This window comes from Ranitomeya imitator, chromosome 2 (genome assembly GCF_032444005.1).
Source record: "Ranitomeya imitator isolate aRanImi1 chromosome 2, aRanImi1.pri, whole genome shotgun sequence".
Taxonomy (NCBI): Eukaryota; Metazoa; Chordata; class Amphibia; order Anura; family Dendrobatidae; genus Ranitomeya; species Ranitomeya imitator.
This window is the reverse complement of record NC_091283.1, coordinates 797,665,807-797,693,150: the sequence shown is the minus strand read 5'-3', so window position 1 is coordinate 797,693,150 and position 27,344 is coordinate 797,665,807. Positions and strand designations below refer to the sequence as shown.

The window sequence follows — 27,344 nt, the reverse complement described above, 5'->3', positions numbered from 1 at the left end:
TGTGTGCATGCTCTAATATTGCTCCATTGAAACAGAGGACAAAGCACCCTTCCTCTCATGCTTGGTGGATGGGACCTTTAGTGAATACACACTTATTACCAATTATGTCGAATAGTGAGGAGTTGTAATTGTGGGATATTCCCTTTCTTGGGCTTTCATTGGCTAGAGAGTCTCCACCACCCTTTGATTCTGAATATTTTTTGTTATTGTTTCAGTCCAATTCACTGAGGAGTGGACTGAGAAATAAAAGTTACCAGGACCAGCTAATGTGTATGGTTAGCCAAGAATTACCGTATATAACAGATACGGAAGAGGACACCAATGCCAAATTCTTGAACCTGCCTTCTCCACTGATCTTGATTTGGTCCTACGTTTTCCAATTGCCAAAAAATGGTATTTGTGAAATTGGAAGAAAATGTTTGTTCTTAAAAAGCCGGCCTTAATTACCGTATATCCAACAAGTAAACAAAATGGGACAAGATTTTTCTATTTAGTCTAATTATACCTTTTTCTGGGAATTTGTGAACAGTAAATACTATTTGTTCTATGCTACAAAGGAAAACTGTAACCGTTCTTTAATCTATTCCTATGACCTCAAGTTTGTAAATTTGTATGTCTAGTCTGGCTCTTCATCAGATGGCGTATAGCATTACAAATGAAAACCAAACAGCTTTACCCATAAAGAATTACCATCACAATCCCTTTAATCAGTGACAACATTTGGCCAACATGGATGTTTTTAATTTGAGCTTGTCAACATGAATAAAACTTTAGAGCCACAAATCACATAAAAATGACTAATTAGCTTTACTTCAAATTGCTTTTTATTTTAGTTTACAAATTTTTCCAGTAATTTTCTGGAATTCTCCATATCTATATGTCGGTATCACTCAATGTCACTGTAAAGGTGGAAAACAGAGGGCACGGTACCAATTCCGAAATGAAAGCCGGCAATCTGTGCATTACTATGGACAGATTCAGAGATGTAGCTAGTTTATTGGGGAGGTATGTTGCTGAGTAAAGGAGGGAACTTAGAACATTGGCAAGAGTTATTAGTAATCGCTTAATACAGAAAAGGGTATATGCAATTTTTTTTGCAATTGCAGGATAGCCTGCTAATTTGGTCATTGAACTATAATTGTCAGCATATTCAGGTTTGCATTACATTGCAAAGTACAGATGGACGGACCTCCACAAACCTCAATATTTAGCACTACAGGCATGAGGGCGGCTTCTCATAAATTGTATGGAAGTGCAAAATTTCTTCCCCCTTCCATTCCCACTTCCGCTTCTTCTTGGAGTGGCACAGGAGCACAGTGAGTGCCTGCCCTGTGACCGGCGACAGAGTGCCTGCCCTGTGACCGGCGACAGAGTGCCTGCCCTGTGACCGGCGACAGAGTGCCTGCCTTGTGACCGGCGACAGAGTACCTGCCCTGTGACCGGCGACAGAGTGCCTGCCCTGTGACCGGCGACAGAGTGCCTGCCCTGTGACCGGCGACAGAGTGCCTGCCCTGTGACCGGGGACAGAGTGCCTGCCCTGTGACCGGCGACAGAGTACCTGCCCTGTGACCGGCGACAGAGTGCCTGCCCTGTGACAGGCGACAGAGTGCCTGCCCTGTGACCGGCGACAGAGTGCCTGCCCTGTGACCGGCGACAGAGTGCCTGCCCTGTGACCGGCGACAGAGTGCCTGCCCTGTGACCGGCGACAGAGTGCCTGCCCTGTGACCGGCGACAGAGTGCCTGCCCTGTGACCGGGGACAGAGTGCCTGCCCTGTGACCGGCGACAGAGTACCTGCCCTGTGACCGGCGACAGAGTGCCTGCCCTGTGACGGGCGACAGAGTACCTGCCCTGTGACCGGCGACAGAGTGCCTGCCCTGTGACCGGCGACAGAGTGCCTGCCCTGTGACCGGCGACAGAGTGCCTGCCCTGTGACCGGCGACAGAGTGCCTGCCCTGTGACCGGCGACAGAGTGCCTGCCCTGTGACCGGCGACAGAGTGCCTGTCCTGTGACCGGCGACATCAATGAAGCAGCTAGCGGTTGCTTTGACATCCCATTCTGTGCCCCGAACTCTTAGGTAGAGCGTAGCAGCCAAGATGAGTTATTCACCGGCTGCTGTGCTCTGCATTGGCAGCGCCCGAGATGGCAAAGCTCTCATAATGAAATTATTGGTCATCTCTGTCACTGCCTATGCAGAGCAAAGCAGTCAGTTACAAACTCATCTTGGATGTGGCGCTCTGTATAGTTAGTGAATGAGATGACAAAGGTTACTAGGCTTTCCTATACTTCTCCATTGCACCATCCACTTGAATTTTGTGACAGGATTGACAGAGACCCGCGGCTGCTGGAGGAGCTGTACCAAATGTAATAAAGCGTCCTAAAGCATATGTGAAATGCTTACATCCATTTTCTAATCCTGGCAAGGGCTAAGATTATGGGTAGGTTAGGAGTAGGGATAGGGTTATGTTTAGGGCTAGTGTAACAAAAAACACACAAAAAGTGAATGAAAAATTAAAAAATTGAACAATATGAAATTATATTTTTAAAATTAATATCAGATTTTAGCGAAAACAAAAAACCTAGAGGGTTAAAAGGTAAACTTTAATTACATCAGTATGTTCTTAAAATACAATAAATGTGCTTGGGGGATAAGGGCTTCAATACAGGACTGGTGGAAGTGACTTAGATAATATTACTCATCCATGTGTTAGGGGACACAAAATATTTGCCTTGATCCAGTCTCTGGTAACCAACACTACACCACTGTGCCGACTACATAGATTATTGAAGCCAAAACATAATTTAATTCATGTTATATGAAGTGTATGTTGCTCATTCCATACTTCCATTGAGACCATTTGTACATTAAAGTCACTTTCTTGGCCCTCAATGATAATTTGACTCAATAAATTAGACACATACCTGTACAGAGATATGTGGATCATCTCCTGGGAGAAGCAGCTCTGATCCTTCTTTCTTCCATTCTATAGATGCCATGGGATAGGCAAAGACTTCACAGCCAAATATAGCATCCTTCCCGGTAACATTCCAGATGTCATATGGTGGGGTAAGGATCAGAGGTGCTGTTGAAAAGTCACAGAATATACTCAACATTTGGACACTTTTAAGAAAGTCAACTTAAGTTGCTTTTTGTGAACCTCTGTTTTCAGAAACACTATATAAATTAGATTAGATTTTGCATTTATTTGCAAAAATTGGTAAATATCCGAAAGTCAAACTTAAAAAATTGTGTACATTTTGTTAAGGGAAATTTGAGAGACTGGTACACTAAGCACAATGAGCAAAAACACTGCCCATTTAAACAGCTCATGCCCCCTTTTTACAATCCCCTGGAAGGGAACCTGGTGCAGAAGCCTTTTATGGGGGGAAAGATGGCTCCCCAAACCATCACTGAAAATTCACACTATACCTCAAGCAGCTTGGATTGTCTGTCTCTCCACACTTCCTCCAGACTCTGGGACCTTGATTTCCAAGGTCTAGTGTGAAGTTTCCACAATCACTGATGGTTTGGGGAGTCATGTTATCTGCTGGTGTAGGTCCACTGTGTTTTATCAAGACCAAAGTCAGTGCAGCCAGGAGGTTTTAGAGCACTTCATGATTCCCTCTGCCGACAAGCGTTTTGGAGATGGAAAATTCATTCTCCAGCAGGACTTGGCACCTGTCCACACTGCCAGAAGTACCAATACCTTGTTTAAAAACAACAGTATCACTGTGCTTGATTGGCAGCAAACTCACCTGACCTTAATCCTATAGAGAATCTATGGGATATTTCCAAGAGGAAGATGAGACACCAGACCCAACAATGCAGACGAGCTGAAGGCTGCTATCAAAGCATCAAATCATTTTTGAAAGCTGGTGTTATAAAGTATTCTAATTTACTGAGATAATGATTTTTGGGTTTTAATTGGCTGTAAGCCATAATCATCAACATTAACAGAAATAAACATTTGAAACAGATCACTCTGTTTGTAATGACTCTATCTAATATGTGAGTTTCACTTTTTGTGTTGAAGAACTGAAATAAATTAACTTTTTGATGATATTCTAATTTTGTGAGATGCACCTGTAGTTATCAAGCTCCTTTATGGAGGCAAAACAAAGTGAAATACAAAATAGCAGGGCTATACTAGAAGCCAGCTAACAGATTACGTAAAATCAATGGCAGATGATAATAAGAATCTTTATTTTTATATAGCGCTAACATATTCCGCAGCGCTTTACAGGTTGCACACATTATCATCACTGTCCCCATTGGGGCTCACAGTCTAAATTCCCTATCAGTATGTTTTTGGAATGTGGGAGGAAACCGGAGTACACGGAGGAAACCCACACAAACAAGGGGAAAACATACAAACTCCTTGCAAATGTTGTTCTTGGTTAGACCATGCTGCCAATTATAAAATTGCTATGATAGAAGTGTACAGGGCCATACAGTGAACTGAATCATCAAGTATAATCTAGTTTGATGATAAGCAAATATCCGTGCGGTAGGCACAGGAGAACAGAATGTTGCATTTCTGTTTTAGGCTATGTTTGCACATTTTTTACATGGATCTTGAAGTGTGTCTACTTAAAAAAAACTTCAAAAACCTCAATGAGAACGTACTCTTACACATTTATCAGTCAGCTGGCTTGAAGCACAAAACAAAGTCATCTAAGATAGATGAGGTTAATCTCCAGCTCAAAGAAGAGTAGAGGGAGGGGGCCTGCAGAACTGAGAAGCAGGGTGCTGCTGGGTGGTAGAATAAGAAAAGAACTGTCATCTCATTGAGGGGCAGAAAAAGATGAAATTAAAAGGCACAAAGGTTCATGAACATTAAAGGGAACCTGTCACCCTGTCATATACAGCATTCTAAAATGCTGTATATAAGCCACCGATCTGACCTGTAAGAGAAGAAAAATAACTTATTATACTTACCTGTGGGGCAGTCCGGTCTGATGGGTGTCGCTTTTCTTGGTCCGGCACCTCCCATCTTCTTAAGATCGCCGTCCTCCTGCTTGCTTCATGTGGATGACGCAGTGTGCAGGTGCCAGGAAAGGTCAGAGAGGCCCTGCACCTGCGCACTGCAGGACTTTGGTCTGCCCTCAACAGGCAGATAAGTACGCCTGCGCAGGAGCCTGTGTGGATGACACAGAAATGCATCATCCACATGAAGCAAGCGGGAGGACAGTATCGCAAGAAAATGGGAGGCACCGGACCAAGACCAGAGACACCCATCGGACCGGACCACACCCCAGGTGAGTATAATAAAAGTTATCTTTCTTCTCTTACAGGTCGGATTGGGGGCTTATATACAGCATTATAGAATGCTGAATATAAGCCCTGAAAGGGGGCGGCCGTAACTCGTATCGGCCAAACCTGGTGACAGGTTCCCTTTAATTTATCATTATAGCAGAACACACATAATGAATGATTAATAGTTATATAATTAAAAATAATTGTACGGGACTGAGCTTTCCAGTCCACTAGGACTCATCTTACTATGTAAATAAATGTAATGATCCTTCAGTTTTATTTGTTTTTTAACAAGAAGTAAATGGCGCGCATTTGTTCATTTTTTATGATCTTTACAATGGATATATGATATTAAATGGTGGAACCACTACTTTAAGAGGATTATTTGCACTGTAGGTCTACCCTGAGTGATTTATGGACTGCGAACCCCAGATCACAATCCGGATAATAGCCAAATTCTACTTCTGCTTAATTTAGTGAAAGTGCAAATTCAACTGAGTAGAATCGGCGAGAATACGGAATTCTACATCTGTGAATCATTACAAGGATTTTTGGACTTTTTATGCTTTGCAGACACAAGACTTTTATGATTAAAGCAAATAGCCTCATTTCCCCCATTAAATGAAGTATGTGCTCTATGGTTTGTGTATCTTTTACACTTACTAAAAAGTATGAGGTGCTTTAGGGGGGTTGATTGACAGCCGCTGGCTACTGCTTTTGTTCATTCCACATTCGGAGTTATTTCTATGATCTCGCAAGAGGGAATGAACAAAGTGCTGTTTTGTGAGGGCTGATCTGTTATTAATTATGTGCTCGCCTGATGACTGATAGCTGCAATTGGCTGGTAATAAATTAATGGAGATGTTTTCTTTTAGAGAATAAAATGCTTTGTGAAAATGGTTGACTCATAAGACAAATGTACATTAAGTATGTGGTTTCTTATTGACTACGGTGCTTGACAACCACTAGGAGCAATATACTTTGACATCAGAGAACAATTACACCAGTGGCACCAGGGACACCGGCCTCGGGTATTGCGCCTCATGGCCCAGGTGTCCTAGAGAGCACCACTTTCTATATTACTGCATTCTCATGGTGCGGATATAGCGGTTTAATAGCTAAAGGGGTTTTCCAGGGTTAGGCCATGATTACCCATACTTAGGCTAGGGTCACACGACTGTATATTCTCTCATCCGATCAGAGTGTGATTATAGCGTAATCTGATTTTCTCAGATGAGGAGAAGATGGGGAAAAAAAACATTTCTCCATTCTGTTAGTCCATGGAAATGATTCTTCACTCAGATGTCAACCGAGTGTAATTCCATTTTTTTCACAGACTCATGGACTCACATTGCCGAGTGCAACCCCATTTACAGATATTGAGATTTTTACCTCCAACAGATACAAACTTATAGACATTGGTACAAGTGCAGGCCAATATTATGTCAGATCGAAATTATGGTTGTCAGCCCCTGCCCTTAGGATTAGACATCAATATCAGATCCGAGGGGGTCCGACAAGTAGCACCCGCATCGATCACCTATTTTCAGCTCTGCCAATGACCGGATGTACAGAGCTGTAGTGTCCGTGCTTCATTTCCAGTTTACATGTTCCAGACCTAAAAATGGCTAATAGTGGTGGTGCCAAGTGTCTGACCCCCAGCAATCTAATATTGATGAGCGATCATAAGGATAGGCTATCATTTCCTGGATAACCTCTTTATCAGGAACTTTGCCAGAACCATAGATTACCAAAACCTAGTAGTTAAAAAAATGAACCATGAAAACAGTTGACTCATTAGGCAAACATACAAAACATATTTGGTTTCCTATTAAAGGGAACTTGTCAGCACATTTCTGCATATGGAGGTAGTGTCCCGGCTATATAGGTCCTAGTAACCCATTAAAAATTATACCTTTTTTTTGTACAAGTCAGATGTCCCAGTCATGAAAAATCTAATGAAGAGTGGAAGTGCACTGGGGGCGTGTCACTGCACTTGGATTGATTTTTTTTTTTGTACATTGACACGCCCCCAGTGTGTTTCCAGCCTTATCTGCATATGGCCCATGCCCTTGGTAATTTGTTCAATGCCCAGGTGCCTTGACAATCATTTTTTTGCTAGGGAAGTGGCCACAGTATAAAACTAGCTTTTATTAATGGAGTATTCTCAATATGGACACTTGTGGCATAAATTTCAAAGGTTTAAAAGCCCCTTTAAATGATGACTGTTTCTCTCTCCCTTTAAAATAACAGATCTAGGGGAGCCGCCATTCGCTCTGCCCCCCACACCTCTAGTCAGCCAATGAAATCGGATCCAAATTACTCCCTCAACCAAGAACATATTTAGGCACATTCCCTTGGTATTTTGCCTGCTGCCTGGTTATATTCATCATCATTGGGAAATAGATACAGTTTACAATTAGCTGATACTTACAGTTAGAAGCTATTGATTGTTAAAGGGGTTGTCCACCTTTATGGGATATTTTGTTTTTCTTAAAGAGAACTAGTCATTTAAAAAACTGGTATTATCCTGCAGATATGGGGTTAATCTGCAGGTTAACTGCGTCCGAAAGCTGTGTGGCTACCGCACTGAAGAGCTGACTACTGGGCTGAAATTAACTTTATTCCTCCCAGCAGCCTCCGACTTTTAGTCATAGAGGCATGTCCGACACGGCTTCAGTCATCAGTCAGTACACAGTGAGCAGCAACTGTAATCACATCCTGACACTGACTGAAAGTCAGCTGTACACTGATGCCCTGCAGAGCCGCCTGTCAGTCAGTGCTGGAGTGTGGTTACAGCTGCAGCTCACTATGTACTGAGCAGTGACTGAAGCCATGTCGGCCACACCTCTATGACTGAAAGTTTGAGGCTGCTGGGAGGAATAAAGTTAATTTCCTCCCAGTAGCCAAGCTGTGAGTGCAGTGTTTTAACTCCTTCGCGGCCCATCGGTTTATTATGCTTTAGAGTCAGGGGTCCTACACACATAATAAACCACATTTTCAACAGCAATTGGGGCTCATCAATTGTGCGTGGAGTACATTTGATGCAAATCAAATTTCGGGTCGAATTCAAATATTGGTAGATTCAGTCATTCATAAAAGTGATTACCTTTTATTTTGAGATGATCCTTACATTCAATATTTTGCTTTCAATTATCCTTTGTTGAACCCTTTTAAAACCATTACTATCATTTATTATTGAATAGCAGTGCAGGCTACATTAGTGACATCCCTACAGTGACATCCGTAGAGTGACATCCTTAGAGTGACATCCTTCGAGTGACATCGTTACAGTGACATCGTTACAGTGACATCAGTAGAATGACATCAGTAGAATGACATCAGGAGAGTAACATTAGTAGAGTGACATCCTTAAAGTGACATTATTAGACTGATATCATTAGAGCGACATTGATACAGTGACATCATTTCAGTGACATCAGTAGAGTGACATCACTACAGTGACACGCTAGGACCCATCGGTTTTGATGCCACCTTGTTGTTGGTTGGTGGACATGCATAAATTAGACAAATTATGTGCTAAGCGTCTCATTTTTTTCCTAGTATCCAGAAGCAGTATTGTTATTCATATTTCATATATTTCACATTGACATGCTTTAGAAGTAGAGCGTGAAACTTTATTTGTTCATCACTACAGTGACATCCTTAGAGTGACATCAGTAGAGTGACATCACTACCGTGACATCATTAGCCTACATGTTTCTTTTTTACTTGGTGTTTCATTTATTTATGTGCATTGTAATTTATTCATGTCGTCATTTCTATCAGTCCGGTCAGAATGTTGGCAGTTACTTTTAGACTAATTGACTTTTCCAGTCCAGTAATCACCAGTCTCGGTATTTATGAGCAAACTGAAAGCATGATCCTTGTAATTGAGTTGACAATTGAACTTCCTTTTGCTGTTTGTCGACTGAAACACTAAAACATACAAACTGTTGTCTTGACAAAGTTTACTGTACCTGATTCACATGGCCCCTCATGGAAGATTGTGAGATTTTTCCCCGGCTGAGCGTTGGCCATCTCCTTAAATTTGCACAGCTGAGGATAGGTCTTGCCATCAGATCCACACACAGCTGTGTTAGATAAGCAGACACACTGAGGTTCTGGCACCTCTCCGTGTCTTAGGTCCCCCATATCCAACTGGCATTCCAGGTTATCTCCACATTTTCCATAGAAGTGGTTAGTGTTGTCCAAATCACATATTTGCCCTTCCAGATTGGCACATTCTAAGCAGCAATCGCAAGTGTCGCGTACAACACCAGCAAGGCATCCTCTCGGTGTAGGACAGTCTTCTGGCCTGCAGTCAATGCAGTTTTCTCCTTCTTCTAGTAATCTCTGCCAGCCTCGTTGTAGATAATTAGGGGCACTGGGTAATGCCAAGGCTGGAAATAATTGGAGACAACTGAGGTATAACAACAAGAGAAAGAGTTCTGGACAGGTCGACGTGGCACATCTATACATTTTCAAGAGTTGTCCTGGACTGCACAGCTGATTTCCATCACTTGTTGGTTCATTACTTGAAGTTTTGCATCACTGCTATCAATAATTTCGACTTCTGGTTGACGGAATCTGAAAAGAAAAGAAATATTTCTTTAATTTCCTGTTACAAGCATTTCATCTAAAATCAGCTACGCAGCTGCTTGGTTAACCAGATAATAAGAGACGTCAAAACATTAGTCTGGGAAAATATGTGGTCAAACAGTAGCCAGACAACTAACACCATAGAGTACAGACAATAGTGAGGGGGTTATTTGTTTCTTTGCCCGAGTTTTTGGCATTCTTCAAATCAATACATGCACCAAAATTGTGCAACGTTTTAAAAAGTGGTATGGTGTTCCTGAAGGTTGTGTGACCAAAAACCACTAATTTGTTAAAACAAGAACCTGAAAATGCCATACATTTTGGCAAAAATCTATACATCTTACATTACGTGTAGATTTCATCTATTGACTTTAGAATAATTCAATTTGCATTAAAAATTTTATGTAATATTGTCCTTTTAATAAATTTGCAACAATTAAGCTAATGTCAGCCATACCCGCCGATATTGACGGGTTCGGCTGACTGTCTAATGTGTATGGGTGAGCTAGCCGACTGATTCTCAAGAACGATGTAGATCAGACATGTCCGATTTCAGATTGCTGATCGCACCTTTCTCCTGAAGATAAGTCGCCGGCCAAAATATCAGTTGGCGGTTTTCTCATAAAGAGCAGAGGAGCGCTCAGCCAAATAAATGCATCTGTATATGGGAGACATGGCAGAAATGGCTGTCAGCCTTACGATCGGCCAAAGAACAGTTCAATCTACAGGCATCTAATGTGCATGGCCAGCTTAAGGCCCCCCGATTCATCAAAGTGTTTATGCCAGCAAACACTTTGAAAAGTCACCAAATTTTGATGCAACACGTTTTTATGCCCGTATCAAGAACCTCCAACAAAAAGCGCAGAGCTGGGAAGGAGATAGGGAGGAGTGGAGGGAAGTGGGGAGGCTAAAATTAAATTCTTCAAAAGTGGTGGCGTTTCATAGTAACATTTATGGAAAACCACAAAAAGGAGCATGCCACTAATAAGATATGACTAAGGCCCCTTTCACACATCAGGTTTTTGCCAGCAGGCATAATCCGGCGAATTATGAAAAAAACTGATCCGGCAAAAGTTGCCGCCGGAACCGTTTTTTTTCTCATAGACTTGTATTAGTGTCAGATTGCCTCACGTTTCATCCATTTTTTGCTGGATCCGTCGAAAATACGTTTACGGAGAAAATGTACAGAGGAACGTTTTTTCTGTCTGGCAAAACGCACAGCAATGGATTCTGCAAAAAATGCATGAAACATGAGGTGAAATGAGTGAATCCGTGTACCGATTCCTTTTTTTTACATTAAGCATGCCTCGTAGCTGCATTTTTCCATTCTGGAGTTTGTCCTCTCTCTCTCTCTCTCTCTCCTTTCCCTGGAACAGGAAGTCCAAACTCTATTCCCGGGCAAAAAAAAAGTTGTTGCATCAGTGTTTCACTATTTGCAACGCATTCGCTTTTTTCAAAATTAGCCGGATTGTGCCTGACGGCTAAAAACTGATGTGTGAAACAGGCTTTAAAGGGAACCTGTCACCCCCAAAATCGAAGATGAGCTAAGCCCACTGTCATCAGGGGCTTATCTACAGCATTCTGTAATGCTGTAGATAAGCCCCCGATGTATCCTGAATGATGAGAAAAAGAGGCTGCGGTCTGGGTCCGATGGGTGTCGCGGTCCGGGTCCGGCGCCTCCTATCTTCATATGATGAAATCCTCTTCTTGTCTTCCTGCCGCGGCTCCGGCGCAGGCGTACTTATCTGCCCTTATCTGCCCTTTGCAGAGCAAAGTACTGCAGTGCGCAGGCGCCAGGAAAGGTCAGAGAGGCCCAGTGCCTCCGCACTGCAGTACTTTGCCCTGCCCTCAACAGGGCAGACAAAGTACACCTGCGCCGGATCCACAGTGTGAAGACAAGAAGAGTACATCATGCTATGAAGATGGGAGGCCCCGGACCGGACCGCGACACCCATCGGACCCAGACCGCAGCGGGACCGCCCCTGGGTGAGTATAATCTAACCTCTTTTACTCATCATTCAGGATACATCGGGGGCTTATCTACAGCATTCCAGAATGCTGTAGATAAGCCCCTGATGATGGTGGGCTTAGCTCATCTTCAATTTTGGGGGTGACAGGTTCCCTTTAAGGAATTTAGCACATCTTATTCTTACACACCCCTTATTAAGACTGACTTATTAAAGGCATGTCTTAATGAATTGAAGCCTAGGAACTGAAGAACACGGTGAAGATCTGAAACGTATTAACCCGGAGTGTTTTATCTCCATGCAGTCATTCTACATTTTATTGTTGTTCCCTTTGCTTTAGCATTTTTTTATGGATTCATAATAAAGAAAAAATGATACTAAAAACATTGTAATGCTAGATCGTACTCTATCGGACATATACTTTTTGTGGTTTTGAATCTGTGACACACCAAAGGTGAGTTCAGTTTTACTTGTCACTTCGACGGAAACACAGGCTTAAAGGGGTGGTCTGAAACACAAATTATTTTTAATTCTAAAATATCTGTCTATTTAATTCCATAAAGTAAACTTTTTTCTAATACACTTTAATTAAAAAGTCGATTCCATTCCCTAAATACACTATGTAACTTTATTTTGCTTTTTTATGATACATCCTTTTTGATGATGCTTCATTTGAGAATCCCAGTGCATACTAGGATGGTCAAACGAAGCGCCATCAGGGGGCACAGGCTACTGTTACTGCCACAGGGTGTTGTCCCTCCATGAAACAAAACGTCATCAGTGACATTTGTTTCAGGGGCTGAGCCAGTCCCTGCTCTACTGAGCATGCATCGGTTTTCCATTACGACGGATGCTCAGTAGATTTTTGTCACTGTGCATTGTGTACAGTGACAGTACACTCTTGCCGGCTATGATCAGAAGTATCGAGCTGGCAACAGAGTGCACTGTCAGTCAAAGGTAAAAGATGACACTTTTGCTTCAGTTATGGGGCTCTTCATTTGAGTATCCCAGTCTGCACTGGAATTCTCAAAGGAAGCTTCATCAAAACGGAAGAAGTAAAAAGAAATAAAGCAGTTAGAGAGTGTAGTTAGGGAAGAATAGCTGTTTTTTTAATTAATGTATATTAGGAAATAGATTAGAGAATGGTATTAAATAGCTAGGCATTGGTTTAGACCACCCATTTAACTCAGGTTACAGCTGGTGTGGTATTACAGCTCAACCTCAATCGCGCCAATGGTGTTGTGTTGGAATACCAGGTGCAATCCAGGTGAGGACACTTGAAGTCCTATTTCTAGAAAAAAAGACCATGTTTTTATAATTCTGTACAACCTAAGCAACATTTACTGCAAATGTACCTGCTTACTATATAGAGTAGGCTCAGGAATTGTGTCTACACCAAACAGAGCGGGTACCTGTCGTGTTGTACAACCAGCACCCAAGAGTAATTGCTGTAATTGGAATTATATCCAATCGTAACAGTATAAACTGTTAGATGCCATTGTGAATAGTGATGGTGGCATCTTAAGAGGTTAGGAACAGGAGGCCCGTTAGTACTTGTGCGTACACCTATGGAATTTCAGATTTGTTTTTAAATTCCATCTTGTTGTTTGCAAAGAAACACGTTCTCATGTCAATGGAAAAAGTTATGGCTCTTGGTAAGCAAGGAGGAAAAAGAACCAAAGCAACAAGTCTCCAAGGTGCAAATGCATTTTTCTTGACCAGTACACTTGACCAGTGATATTCTTGAGTATTGTGTTAGATAAGGGAACTGCACTGCTCAACTAACCAAATACACCTAAAGGCAGATTCCTATTCTGTATTCAGTTTATAGTGGTTCTAACGTTAGAAGTAATTTTTTTCTATATCCATAGACACATGCTTAAAATAGACCGGAACATCTTCTCTTCACATGCATGCCAAGTCTCACGTCTAAATTCCACTGTGTTACTTGAACGGACATTTGTTCTTTAGTAACTATTGTAAGAATCCAAGCACAGGAATACAGTTACTCTGTGACATTTGTCTTTTTCAGTTACTTGTTGAAAGTGACATTGGATCTGACATTGGACATAATTCTCTTCTCACAGTCTAGACTTTGCTGAATACACGAGAACACCCTTAAAGTAACAATACTCCTCTATATAACTCCCAAAATATTATTTAAAAATCATTTAGGTTTCCATAAATCCTATGGACTCCAATGAATAGTAAGAATGAACCAGATGCCCAAATTGACGGCGCAAGGTTATTTCTAGGGATGAGCGAATAGCTTCGGATAACTCCTTATCCAAATAGCTATAGCTTACCGAATCTTAATGATCTAGAGATGATCTGCAAAGAGGAGTGGACCAAAATTCCTCCTGACATGTGCGCAAACCTCATCATCAACTACAAAAAACGTCTGACTGCTGTGCTTGCCAACAAGGGTTTTGCCACCAAGTATTAAGTCTTGTGGGATCAAATAATTATTTCTCCCTGCAAAATGCAAATACATTCATATAATTTATGCAATGTGATTTTCTGGATTTTATTTTTGATATTCTATCTCTCAATGTTAAAATTAAGTTACCTTTAAAATGATAGACTGTTCATGTCTTTGTCAGTTCATGTCTTTGTCAGCGGGCAAACTTACAAAATTAGCAAGGGATCAAATACTTATTTCCCCCACTGTACATCATTTGCATTATCAGCACATATGATTGATTGGGCACCAATACAGGGATGGACATATCACTGGTGCACTTTGTGCAGCCATATAGACACCCAAGAAGTTAGGGGATCCATTTCCACCTCTAAAACATGTCGGGGGGGGGGGGTGAGGGGGAAGAAAAAGATTGTGAATGTTGAACTTGTATGCCAGATCCTTTTCTCCTGATAGAAGAAAAGATACCACTGGAGGCATCTGGCAGAAGAAAAACCCTAAGGGTATGTGCGCACGTCAGGATTTTCTAGCAGAAATTTCCTGACAAGAACCGGACATTTCTGCCAGAAATCCGCATGCGTTTTTTTTTTGCGTTTTTGACACGTTTTTGAAGCGTTTTTTATGCATTTTTTCCCAAATGTATAGAATAGCGGGAAAAACGCAAAAAATCTGCAAAAGTAATGAACATGCTGCTTTTTTTTACCGCAATGCGTTTTTTTTGCGGAAAAAAACGCATCATGTGCACAAAAATTGCAGAATGCATTCTAAATGCATATGTCTGCAAACGCGAAAAAAAACATGAAAAAACCTGAACGTGTGCACATACCCTTATATATGCAAATTGCCTCTTCTGAGAAAAAGAGGACTTAAACTCTATAGCGCCACCTATTGGAAGTAGCGATCCTACAAGTCACAATCGACCCTTTAACGAGTCGTGCAATATGACTTAGGATAAAAGCTAAATCAGTATCTCAATTCGCAGACACGGTGTTTCGGGCTGTTGGCCCTCGTCAGTGCGAAGCATGAGAACTAATTTGGCTAGGTGAGAGGCTCTGGACTGGGGTCTAAGGGGTATCGTTTCTCCTTATGGAGAGTGACATACCATCTCTAGCTTGTCAAGGTAAGGAGGCTTATTCGACGTGCAATGCTACTCTGGGAAATATAATATGCAAATTGCCTCTTCTGAGAAAAAGAGGACTTAAACTCTATAGCGCCACCTGTTGGAAGTAGCGATCCTACAAGTCACAATCAACCCTTAGTCAGAGGTGCCTGTCAGCAAAATAACAGTTCGCCCAAAAAGCGTTTGAGGTGTATTGACACTTTTATAGATTCCAATATAAATGATATCTTGAAAATTGGATTTTTTGGGGCCCATATAACCCTGGCCTAATAAAACCACATTGCATTTTATAAGGTCCATCTTCAATATTTTGTAATAGTTTTTAGTAAAAAAAAAAAAAGATGAAACTAACTTTTCTTTTTCCCATCTGTTAACTTAACAAAATACTATAGTAGCCCCTCATAGTAATGGATCTTTAGGACAAGGTAGTAAATATTTAAAGCTGTAGGGAATATGGTTTTGTACCTTAGAACTTTATTGAATCTCCCTGACGACCCCCTGGAGCCAATTACCATTAAAAGACAAAAGTCTGGCAAAACTTGCTCTCAGTATTCTAGCTGTAGTAAAATAAACAATAGGCCGAGAATCACACAGCATGAACGTGACATGTCGGCAAGATGTATTAGCTCTAGCTTAACTGCAATCAGACCCTGAAGAAATAAGAAATAGAGGCCAAATATTTATGTCTACTAATTTTTCTTTAATTCAGTCTTACTTTTGGTTAAAAAATGTTTGGGCATAAACCAGCAATAAAGTACTTTGTAGAAGATGCTGCTTATGGCTCTTTAGACAAACCAACTTCTTCAAACCAGAATACATGTTAATCCATATTACCTCAATCCCAGTGGTAGAGGGAGTTATAGTAACAGTGGACACTCTCATATACAAGACTGCAACCAAAGAATAAAGAGAGTAGAAAAATCTAAAGATAAAAATAACACGAAAATTTAATTAATTTACATAAAACATGAACACAGTAACAATACATTTAAAGACAAAGTAAAAAATAACACGAAAATTTAATTCATTTACATAAAAAATGAACACAGTAACAATGCATTTAAAGACAAAGTAAAAAATTGACCACGACAGGTGTATCACACAAGGTCCACCTGCATAATAAAGGATGGGTGAGCAAACTATGCTGCACAGAGTAATCAATCATTTCTCCTATGATTCCTCCTAAAAGAGTCACAGCAAGTTATAATCATACCAAAAGCCTGTGCAGCTCCAATGCTCATTTCGACAGCTCCCGGAAGAACGTCACGTGAAACACGTGTTGGAGCTGCGCACACCTGGTCTGTAATAAGGATACTATGGGTAAAGGTACCTTCACACTGAACAATTTAACAACGATATCGCTAGCGATCCGTGACGTTGCAGCGTCCTGGCTAGCGATATCGTTGTGTTTGACACGCAGCAGCGATCAGGATCCTGCTGTGACATCGTTGGTCGGAGCAGAAAGGCCAGAACTTTATTTCGTCGCTGGACTCCCGCAGACATCGCTGAATCGGCGTGTGTGACACCAATTCAGCGATGTCTTCACTGGTAACCAGGGTAAACATCGGGTTACTAAGTGCAGGGCCACGCTTAGTAACCCGATGTTTACCCTGGTTACCAGTGTAAATGTAAAAAAAAAAAAACTACATACTTACATTCCGGTGTCTGTCCCCCAGTGCTCTGCTTCCCTGCACTGTCAGCGCCGGCCGGCTGTAAAGCACAGCGGTGACTTCACCGCTCTGCTTTACGGCCAGCCGGCGCTCACAGTCAGTGCGGGAAGCAGAGCGCCGGGGGACAGACACCGGAATGTAAGTATGTAGTTTTTTTTTTTTTTACATTTACACTGGTAACCAGGGTAAACATCGGGTTACTAAGCGCGGCCCTGCGCTAGTAACCCGATGTTTACCCTGGTTACCAGGGGACTTCGCATAGTTGGTCGCTGGAGAGCTGTTTGTGTGACAGCTCTCCAGTGACCACACAGCGACGAAACAGCGGCGCTGCAGCGATCGGCATCGTTGCCTATATCGCTGCAGTAGCAGCTTAATGTGATGGTACCTTAAGAGCAGGCTTTTGGTATGATTATAACTTGATGTGACTCTTTTAGTCATAGGAGGAATTATTGATTACTTTGTGCAGGCTGGTGTCTGTAAGTCTGTTGGGATATGTGGGAATGATTTGCACTGGCACTTTAAAACTTTCTCCCCCCCTTTTTCCCAGATTACTTTCCTCCTTTAAACGTGTTACCATAATTTGCTCCCCCATCCTTTATTATGCAGGTGGACCTTGTGTGATACACCTGTCGTGGTCACTTTTTTACTTTGTCTTTAAATGTATTGTTACTGCGTTCATTTTTTATGTAAATTAATTACATTTTCACGTTATTTTTATCTTTGGATTTTTGTACTCTTTATTCTTTGGTTGCATGCTTATGGCTCCTTACCTTGACAAGCCAGAGATGGTATGTCACTCTCCATAAGGAGAAACGATACCCCTTAGACCCCAGTCCAGAGCCTCTCACCTAGCCAAATTAGTTCTCATGCTTCGCACTGACGAGGGCCAACAGCCTGAAACACCGTGTCTGCGAATTGAGATACTAATTTGGCTTTTATCCTAAGTCATATTGCATGACTCGTTAAAGAGTTGATTGTGACTTGTAGGATTGCTACTTCCAACAGGTGGCGCTATAGAGTTTAAGTCCTCTTTTTCTCAGAAGAGGCAATTTGCATATTATGGCTCCTTGTAGGAGCCGTATATATGTTGATCAAGGATCAGATCCAATCCTGTAACATCAAGAAAACCTTTCTTAAAACATTTGATGATTCAAAAGGTCCTTTCCACAATGGCTATTCTCCAGTATGTTCCCATTTTCAAAATCAGTAAATATTCTGCGTATGTGGCATACTTAACAGCTCTTCCCTTACGTCTGAGAATCACAAACTCCTGGAGGGCTTGTCAAATTTTCTGTAGTTCCAACTGTATCTCTGTGGTGGAGCAGAGAGCCATCAGGTCCTCACTCCGCCAGTTACTCTGGTAAGCCAAAGGCAGCATTAGGACTGCAATCTCACTGTTCTCTTGTAGCGGGTCACAGACTTCAGGAAGAAAATGGTGTATGGGTTGCTTATTTTGTTTTTTTTTGGCAAAAATGGTACATTTGAGAACTGGAAGGACTATTGTTCTATGAGGGCAAAAATGGAGAACATCGCTGTGTGGGGCCTCTATTAATATGTATTGGGCACAAAAGAGGGACAGTACCATGTCGGGCCCTCTATTACTGTTGAGTTGGGACACTGAGCACAACAGTGCCGCTGTGGGGGATTTTATTGAGTGGCAACACTAATAATATTGGGGCAGGGTACTATTATTATGTGGGAATGCAAAAAGCTTTTTTAACTCACATTTTTCTGACAGCTATTTCTCCTTACTTATCTATACACATGACTGCTCGGCCAAGCATTGTTGTGTTTGGTGAGAGACAGTAGCATTGTTGTGTTTGGTGAGAGACAGTAAGTCGCTAGCAGATTCCTATGGCAGTGGCTTACTTCCTGGAAAACAAAGGATCAGGCATAGAAATTCAACATGCCCGATTTTTGTACCCACAGGAGCATCTGTTGGGAGAGTGTCGGAAGGACCTCATACACATTAGCTGGTTTTCTGGTTCCTTCCTAATTGTCTGTGTATGGGGGCCCTTTATCCACTGCTTTTGGCAGAAAATTTCTAATCAGGTTTAGAACTAAACTGTGAAACAAGTCGATAAAAAAAAATAAAAAATTTGGCTCATGAACTCTAGATTAACTGTATTTTACTTATTGTGTTTGTAAATACATTTGCCTTTGTAAAGAACTATTAAAATGTAAGTATTGAAACCTCTTCAATAAGCCAAAAATACCGCCAATTATTCAGAAAGGAAAAGTAGAAAAAGAAATGTGTTTACAATGAAAGAGCATATCCTGGACCGTACAATGTGCACATATCTTATCTGACGGGTGAGAAGCACAGGATTGAAGCCCTTATATAACCTCCTACAATAGAAATCGGCATGACCTTAGTGACCTTTATCAGAATCCAGTCACTCTATTCTTACTTGCGGGAATTGGGTTTTATATGAGACTTTAACCCTTAAACTGCATTCAGTGGCTGTTACAACAACAAGAAACATGTCTGAACAGGAAAACAGTCACTGGAACCACAAGGTCTAGATAACTACACCTATTTAGTGGCACCCATCATTCTCCTATCTCCTAAGCAAGACTGACCTACAAGAAGGGGTGCAAAGCTCTCGTGTCCTTGTTTTGGCAGAGATTGGGCCCCAATACATTAGATAGCTGTCAGCCAAATGATTGATTGGGTGACAGCTATCTCTCCCGACTCCACCATGCACAGGAATGCTTGGGTCGGCAGAACTCTTCTACGTTCTCGTCAAGAGAGCCGATGATGGACTCCTCTGGTGGTGGCTCATATCTCAGGAGAACAAAAGGATCAGACGATAAAATTCAAAAGACTGAATCCTTCTCTTACCTAATATCCTCTGTCGGGGGAGAGTGGACAGAACTCAAACACATTATTAGACCGATATTGGTTGCTTTGGCAGACTTTAGTCCAATATGCTTGGGGGCCTTTAGGCTCTTGTGCACATTGCATTAGAATTCTATGTTCAGCATACGGCAGCATTTGAAAGTTGATTGAGTCTTTTTTGACCATGTGTATTTATGAGATATATCTACTATATTAAAGTCTGTGTCGTAGAAATCGGTCAAATCAAGAAATGTTACTAAGCTTACTTTGCAGGAAAGGTGTGGTAACAGTATAAATCTTTTATTTTAAGCAGATTCTTCATTTCAAAGATTAGTAAGAAAAAAATTGGACTTGTGCTATGTGTTAACAAACCCTACGTGTACAGCTCATCAGTATGAATGAACAATTACGGTTCATGCAATGCCAAGGAGGAAATGCCAGGATTCATCAACAAGTCACTTTGCCTTACCAAGGGTATTTAGATACAGGTACAGGGCACCAAAATGAATTGTTTGCTCGGGTGAAGGAAAGCCTAGCCTAGCACATAAGATTGGCCAAACCTGTACAATTTCCAGTTGATTTAGCCTTCAGCGTGCTGAATTTGGCATTTATCAGAGGAGAGGATTATTCAAGGTGGCCTCTCTTGTCAGTCTGCCTTTTGCCTCTATGACCTGGAACCAGGAAATTCTTGGAATAGTGCGCGTCTTTCATCGAGTACAATATAAAGTAAACCAATGAAACGTTCATTGGTGGAAAATGCGACACTTCAGATTATAACTGATTATAAGAGAACAATCTTTTCTTTGCCTTCGAGCTGGAAAATTATTTTTTCCAATAATTAAAATGAAATGTCTACATGTTGCAGTTAAAGCACTAAATTTCCCCAAAAAAGTAACATGATTGGCAGCGTACTCAGGAAACTGCGCAAGTCTGGTTTTAATTGAGCATACTATATCAATACAGAGGAACGTGGGCTTGGAAAGAAAAATGCAGTCATGTTTAGATGCCTTTATCTAACACAGAATAAAAAGAGGCTAAAGAAGTATTATCGAATGCATCGAGAACTCGTCCAGAGCACAGTGGTCAGATTGCTTTCTTATGGCTCATCCACTCTGGTGCAGCTTTTTTTACAGGTTCCATGGCTGTAATTGCATAGGTTTAGGTTGTAATGAGAGTGATCGCAACCTGCAGCCTAAACGCCACCGTCTACATTTAACTAAAGTTGGCAAAGCCCACCGATATCAGAGGGATAAGCCAACAGTCTAATTTGTACAGAAGAATGTCAGAAGAGAAAAGGATACAGAATGATTTCCAACATCTGATCCTTTAGTTCTGCAGGAGATAAGCCGTCGCCATAGGAGTCTGAAAGCGAAGCGGTAGCTGACAGCCAAGCAATTGTTCAGCCAATTTATAATGTGTATGGGGCGTTATGGCTCGCCATAGTCATTAGATAGCTGTCCGCCAAACATTTGTTCAGCAGACAGCGGTCTGTCTTCCAACTACCTCATACACATAAGCAAGTGTCCATGTGTTTTCAATGGGGACAGAAGAGAAGGCTGAAGCTGTAGGCTTATCTCCGCTCTTTCTTTTCTCCAACATCATCTGAAGGCCCCATTCACTTCAGAAGGTTTTGATCGAATGTGTATGGAAGCCTTAAAGGGGTTGTCTCACATACAAATAATTTGTCTTCCTAAATCCCTATCTATTTACTGCCATAATCTAAAATAGTTTCTAATATATTTTCATTACAAAATTTCCTATCCTTCCCTAACTACACTATCTAACTGCTTTGCTTTATCCTCTACTTCCTTTTTGGTGATGCTACATTTGAGAATCACAGTGCATGCTGGAATTCTCAAAGGAAACATCATCTGGGGCAGGGGTTGCAGTCACTGGTGCTGCCTCTGTCTGCTCCCCGAAACTAAGCATCATCAGTGACACTCATCTCGGGCTGGGCTAGTCCCTGTTTGATGTGATCTCTAATGTGCACAATGACAGCGCGCGCTCTGCTGACAACTCAGATCAGTAATAATGAGCTGGCAACAGAATGCATTTTAGTGTGTGTTGTAGAACTACCCAGTGTGCAGAGGTCAACTGCCCCCTCAAGTGATGTCTCCTACGGAGATGGTACTGGTCTCTGCACACCAGGTTTTCTGACACTGCACACTAACAGTGCACTCTGTTGCCGGATTATTATTACTGACCTGAGCCAAACACAGAAAGTGTACAATCATCGTGCACATTGCACTGGGACTAGCCCAGCTAATGAAATTAGCGTCACTAATGACACTTCGCTTCAGGGAGGGGGCAGCAGTGACAGCAGCCTCGGCCCCCTGATGACGATTTGTTTGAGTAACTCAGCATGTATTGGAATTCTCAAATGAAGCGCCCTAAAAAATGAAGTAGGGAAAAAAAGAAAAGCAGTTATATAGTGTAGTTAGGGAAGGATAAGGAATTTTTAATTAAAGTGTATTAGAAAATAGTTAGATTGTGGCATTAAATAGATATGGATTTAGGAGGAAAATTAATTTGTATGTCAGACCACCTCTTTAAAGTTGCTCCACCATAAGAAAAGCTGGGAAGGCGGAGCAGCTGAGAGGTGGCATTGGAGAGGCAGTTGCTTCCACAGGTAATTAATGTTTATTTTTTTGAGAATTACCTACCTTTGCCCCAATTTTTCACAGGAGTCGGATTCCAAAGTTGCAAAATGTCAAAATTATTCCCATCTCAATCATTTACAGCATATTCACAAGACAAGAATGGAGTAGTGGCAGGATGGTAACGGAATTTGGGGCAGGGGTGGTCATCTCCATTCTTGTGATCTATGGGAGGACTACTGATGGATGGAGCCCACCAATGGGCCATCCGGTTGGACAACCCCCTTTAAAATGTCTCCAAACCACAACTTCACTTTAATCTTATACAAGATCTCAATGAGTTGCGAGACACGTTCTTATCTACTGCAGGATTTTCCAGTAAGGCAGATTTTATTTGGTCTTGAAAGCTGTTTTGGAGTCAAGTATTCTTTTACATTCCTCTGGATTACATCAAGATCATAGCGCAGGGGAAACTTTACAGCTACAGCGATATACGTTCTTCATTCTTCTGCAAAAATAAACCTTTCACCCATAAAACACAATCACATCCAGGTTCACGTCTGCTGAACTCCTCTGCACATGTATAGTGAGTGACACAATGTTTCTGGGAGCTGGTAATACTCCATCATTGCATTAGTCCTGTCTATATATCCAACTAAAACAATGTTAAATATGGCAGATACGAATGATATAACATGTATCAATTATAATATAAATCAAACACAAGTGGTCCATAGAACAAGGAGGAGATGCAATATAGACAGCATAGCATTGGTGAGAATCCATAAGGACACCTTTTTCTACAATTTGAGATGAGCTAATTAATTTGCCACCCAAAAAATATAAATATTGCTTCTTTAAAATGTGTCCCTAAGAGCTGACCTCAGTGTCAGTGTCAGCTGGCTTTCTACCACTTTACAAGAGCAGCTTTTGTAGAAATGTATTGATAGTGTGCATTAGGTCCAATTTGTAAGAAACAAATCCATACCGTATGTGAATACAGAGCAGAAGTTATGAAAGTTATGTACGATATGCACTGCATGTATGCAAAATGCATGCATTTCCCCTCTTTCTCTCTTTCCTATAAGGCTGGATTCACACACAGCATTTTACAGAATTCTTCTCTCACGGTTTCCTGTGGTGAGAATATTATTATAAAATCTACAGACAGATTTTCAATTTTTGGGTAGGTACCAGAATAGTTGAAATGTCACTGCATTTTTTAAACAAAAAAAACATTGCCTTTTGAAAAGTGGAAGCGAAATTCAGAAAACGAAAGGCCATTGTATGTTAAAAAATGCTGCAGAACTTGGGTTGGATTGCATTTTTGGTCCAAGTGCTTTAGCTTGAAAAATGGATATCATTCAGACCAATGCAATTCAATGGGGCAGTGCAGATGAGCGATTTTTATCATTGACTGAATCTGCAGGTGAAAAAAAAAATTTGCAGCATGGACAAGCTTCTTCCGTAAATCGGATGAGACTCGCTCCTTGAAGTCTATGGCTGCATTAAGAAAAAAACAAATGTGACATGGAGACACAGTATAGCATCATATTGTTACTGAAACATTGTAACATGGGAAACTGTAAATGGTCTTGTAAATGATTAATAGCTGCGGTTGTAAAAAAAAACGGATGACAAGAGAAAAACAAATCCTTCCACTTCTCTAGATGAAACTAATCAATTTTTTGTACGATCGTGTGAATTTACCCTCTTGGTGTATTTTTTTTTTCCCTATAGACTCCTATAGGAAGCATGAAAAGCACATATAAAAGTGTGGAACTTGCATAAAAAATACTGCGTATTAAATGAAGGAAAAGTCCTAAAAAAGCAGCAACAATGCAACATGGCAGATTGCCATTGTGTATTTTTGTGCGGATGCCAGTAAAAAATGCTTTGAAAAATGCTGGTTTTTCACTACAGGACTTTTGTTTTTCAAATGCAGCTTGCTTAAGTTATGACTTTTTTTTCCTCCCATAAACTTTTCGATCAAACTTTTTATAAAAGGCAGAAAAAATTAAAAATCTATAGAAATCCATAAAAAAAATCAAAATGTTGAGAAGACAGTGTGTGTGATTAAGTGCTAATATTGTTCCCTTTTCTGCAATATATAAAGTTTGAGCTTGGAACTTAGATACTGCACATATAGATGTAGTCCCTTTGTTTTCATCCTCATTCATGCTCTCAGCACTGATTCTATATATCTTGATGACAAACTCAGCTTCACCCAACAAACTGAACTCGACTACATCTGTATGCATGATTAAAAAAAAATATAGACTATTTTCTTGCATGTCAAGTAAAGTAAGAAACCGCATCCAAGTTCACAAAAAAAACAGAAATGGAATTAATTACCGTAAATGGTAATGTTTACATAAACATCATTCTGATTATACGTCGATATTAAAAATGCTGCAAATATTTTATATGAGCGAATAAGGATTTAAATCAATTTATGAATGCACTAAATAGAAATTCATTCTAAGGAAACAATTATAAGGATGCATTTTTTTGTATAAAAGCTGCAGCAGTGATAGAGGTAGCGAGGGTCCTTACCTGCTGCACAGGCTGGCCAGGCAGGCACAGCTGGATGTGGCTGCTTATCTGTGTGTCAGGAGGTGCTGGCAATCAGGAGGAGTTTGTTTTACCACTGATGTGTTACAGGGTTACAACCTCTGCAGTGTGCGACAACTCCGCTTTTCCAATACCCTTTATGTCTCCTGTTTGAATGAGAAGTAGTGATGTCAAACTGAAATGTGATTCCTCCCAGACCCATCCCCCCATCCACAGACCACTGTTCAGATCTCTCAGTGCTGGGCTTTCTCTGCACTGCTCCTTGTACAAAGCAATACAGGATACACATATACTACCAACAAGGAGCGCATTGATGTAGGTCTCAGGTTCTGTGCACATTACGTCTGAGACTCAGACGTCCATCAATAAAGTACATCAAGAAGGTTTCCCGACATATACCTGTGGTGGAAGGCTTGACATATGCCATTGCTTGGGTGTACAGTATAGTATGTTGCCCATTATTATTATTATTATTCATTTTTTATAGCGCCATTTTGTTCGATGGCGCTTTACATGTGAAAAAGGGGGCAAATATAGACAAATACGATAAACATGAGCAAAAAACAAGGCATTAACAGGAACAGAAGGAGGGAGGACCCTACCCGCGAGGGCTCACAGTCTACAAGGGATGGGTGAGGATACACTAGGAGAGGGTAGAGCTGGTCATGCAGCGGTTCAGCAGACTGAGGATCACTGCAGGCTGTAGGCTTGTCGGAAGAGGTGGGTCTTTAGGTTCTTTTTGAAGGATTCTATGGTAGGCGAGAGCCTGATGTGTTGGGGTAGAGAGTTCCAGAGTATGGGGGAAGAACGGGAGAAGTCTTGGATGCGGTTGTGGGAAGAAGAGAAAAGAGGGGAGTAGAGAAGGAGATCTTGTGAGGATCGAAGGTTGCGTGTAGGTAAGTACTGGGAGACCATGTCACAGATGTATGGAGGAGACAGGTTGTGGATGGCTTTGTATGTCATAGTAAGGGCTTTGAACTGGAGTCTCTGGACGATAGAGTGCCAGTGAAGGGCTTGACATAGGGGAGAGGCTGGGGAATTGCAGGGAGACAGGTAGATTAGTCAGTCAGCAGAGTTTAGGATGGATTGGAGTGGTGCCAGAGTGATAGAGGGGTGGCCATAGAGTAGGAGGTTGCAGTCATCAAGGTGGGAGATGATAAGGGTGTGCACTAGTGTTTTTGTGGTTTCATGGTCAAGGAATGAGCGGATCTGGGAAATATTTTTAAGTTTGAGATGGCAGGAGGAGGCAAGGGCTTGGATATGTGGCTTGAAAGAGAGGGCACAGTCGAGGATCACCCTCTCTGGGGTGGTCTGGTGGAGGGGTAGAGTGAGATGGGGAAAGATGATGAATTCTGTTTTGTTCATGTTCAGTTTTAGAAAGCAAACGGAAAAGAAGGCCAAGATAGCAGACAGACAGTGTGGGATTTTGGGGAGTAAGGAGGTGGGGTCAAGTTTGGATAGGTAGATCTGCATGTCATTGGCGTAGAAATGATACTGCAAACTGGGATTCTATGAGCTGTCCCAGGCAAAAGGTGTAGATGGAGAAGAGCAGGGGTCCTAGAACTGAGCCTTGAGGAACACCAACAGACAAGGGGCAAGGTGAGGAGGTGGTGTGGGAGAGGGAGACACTGAATGTTCGGTCTGTTAGTTATGACAAGATCATGGATAGGACCAAGTCTGTGATTCCAAGAGATGATAGAATCTGTAGCAGGAGGGAGTGGTCCACAGTGTCAAAGGCAGAAGACAGGTCCAGGAGAAGGAGGATAGAGTAGTGTTGCTTGCTCTTGGTGGTTAGTAGGTCATTGGTGACTTTAGTTATGGGAATTTTCAGTTGAGAGATCTAACTATCTGGGTCTAAAGCCAGATTGTAACCAGTCAAAGAGGGAGCAGGAGGAGTGGTGGGAGGACAGTTCAAGATGGACATGCTGTTCCAGTAGTTTTGAGGCATAAGGGAGAAGAGATATCGGGCGATAGCTAGACAGAGAGGATGGGTCGAGGGAAGGCTTTTTGAGGATAGGTGTGATCTTGGCATGTTTGAAGGATGAGGGGAAGACACCAGTTGTGAGTGAGAGGTTGAAAAGGTGTGTTAGAGTAATATTGTAAAACAATATACCGTATATATTCTATGGTGGAGATCAGCGAATCTTTAACCCCTTTACCCCCAAGGGTGGTTTGCATGTTAATGACCAGGCCAATTTTTACAATTCTGACCACTGTCCCTTTATGAGGTTATAACTCCGAAACGCTTCAACGGATCCTGGTGATTCTGACATTGTTTTCTCGTGACATATTGT

At 41.5% G+C, this 27,344-nt stretch overlaps 1 protein-coding gene across 2 annotated transcripts in view; it reads right to left on the bottom strand.

Moving 5' to 3' along the window:
- KAZALD1 (Kazal type serine peptidase inhibitor domain 1) overlaps positions 1-25,185 on the bottom strand; it is a 40,786-nt gene extending 15,601 nt beyond the window's left edge. The window contains exons 1-3 of one of the 2 annotated variants that reach the window (XM_069753742.1): positions 25,033-25,185; positions 9,237-9,846; positions 2,922-3,082 (exon numbers count right to left, since the gene is read on the bottom strand). In XM_069753742.1, coding sequence (XP_069609843.1) covers positions 2,922-3,082; positions 9,237-9,738 — 663 coding nt within the window. In that variant the 5' untranslated portion in view covers positions 9,739-9,846; positions 25,033-25,185. The remainder of the gene's footprint in view (positions 1-2,921; positions 3,083-9,236; positions 9,847-25,032) is intronic. The other variant, XM_069753743.1, reaches the window with a different exon arrangement.
- Positions 25,186-27,344: the final 2,159 nt, after the last annotated feature.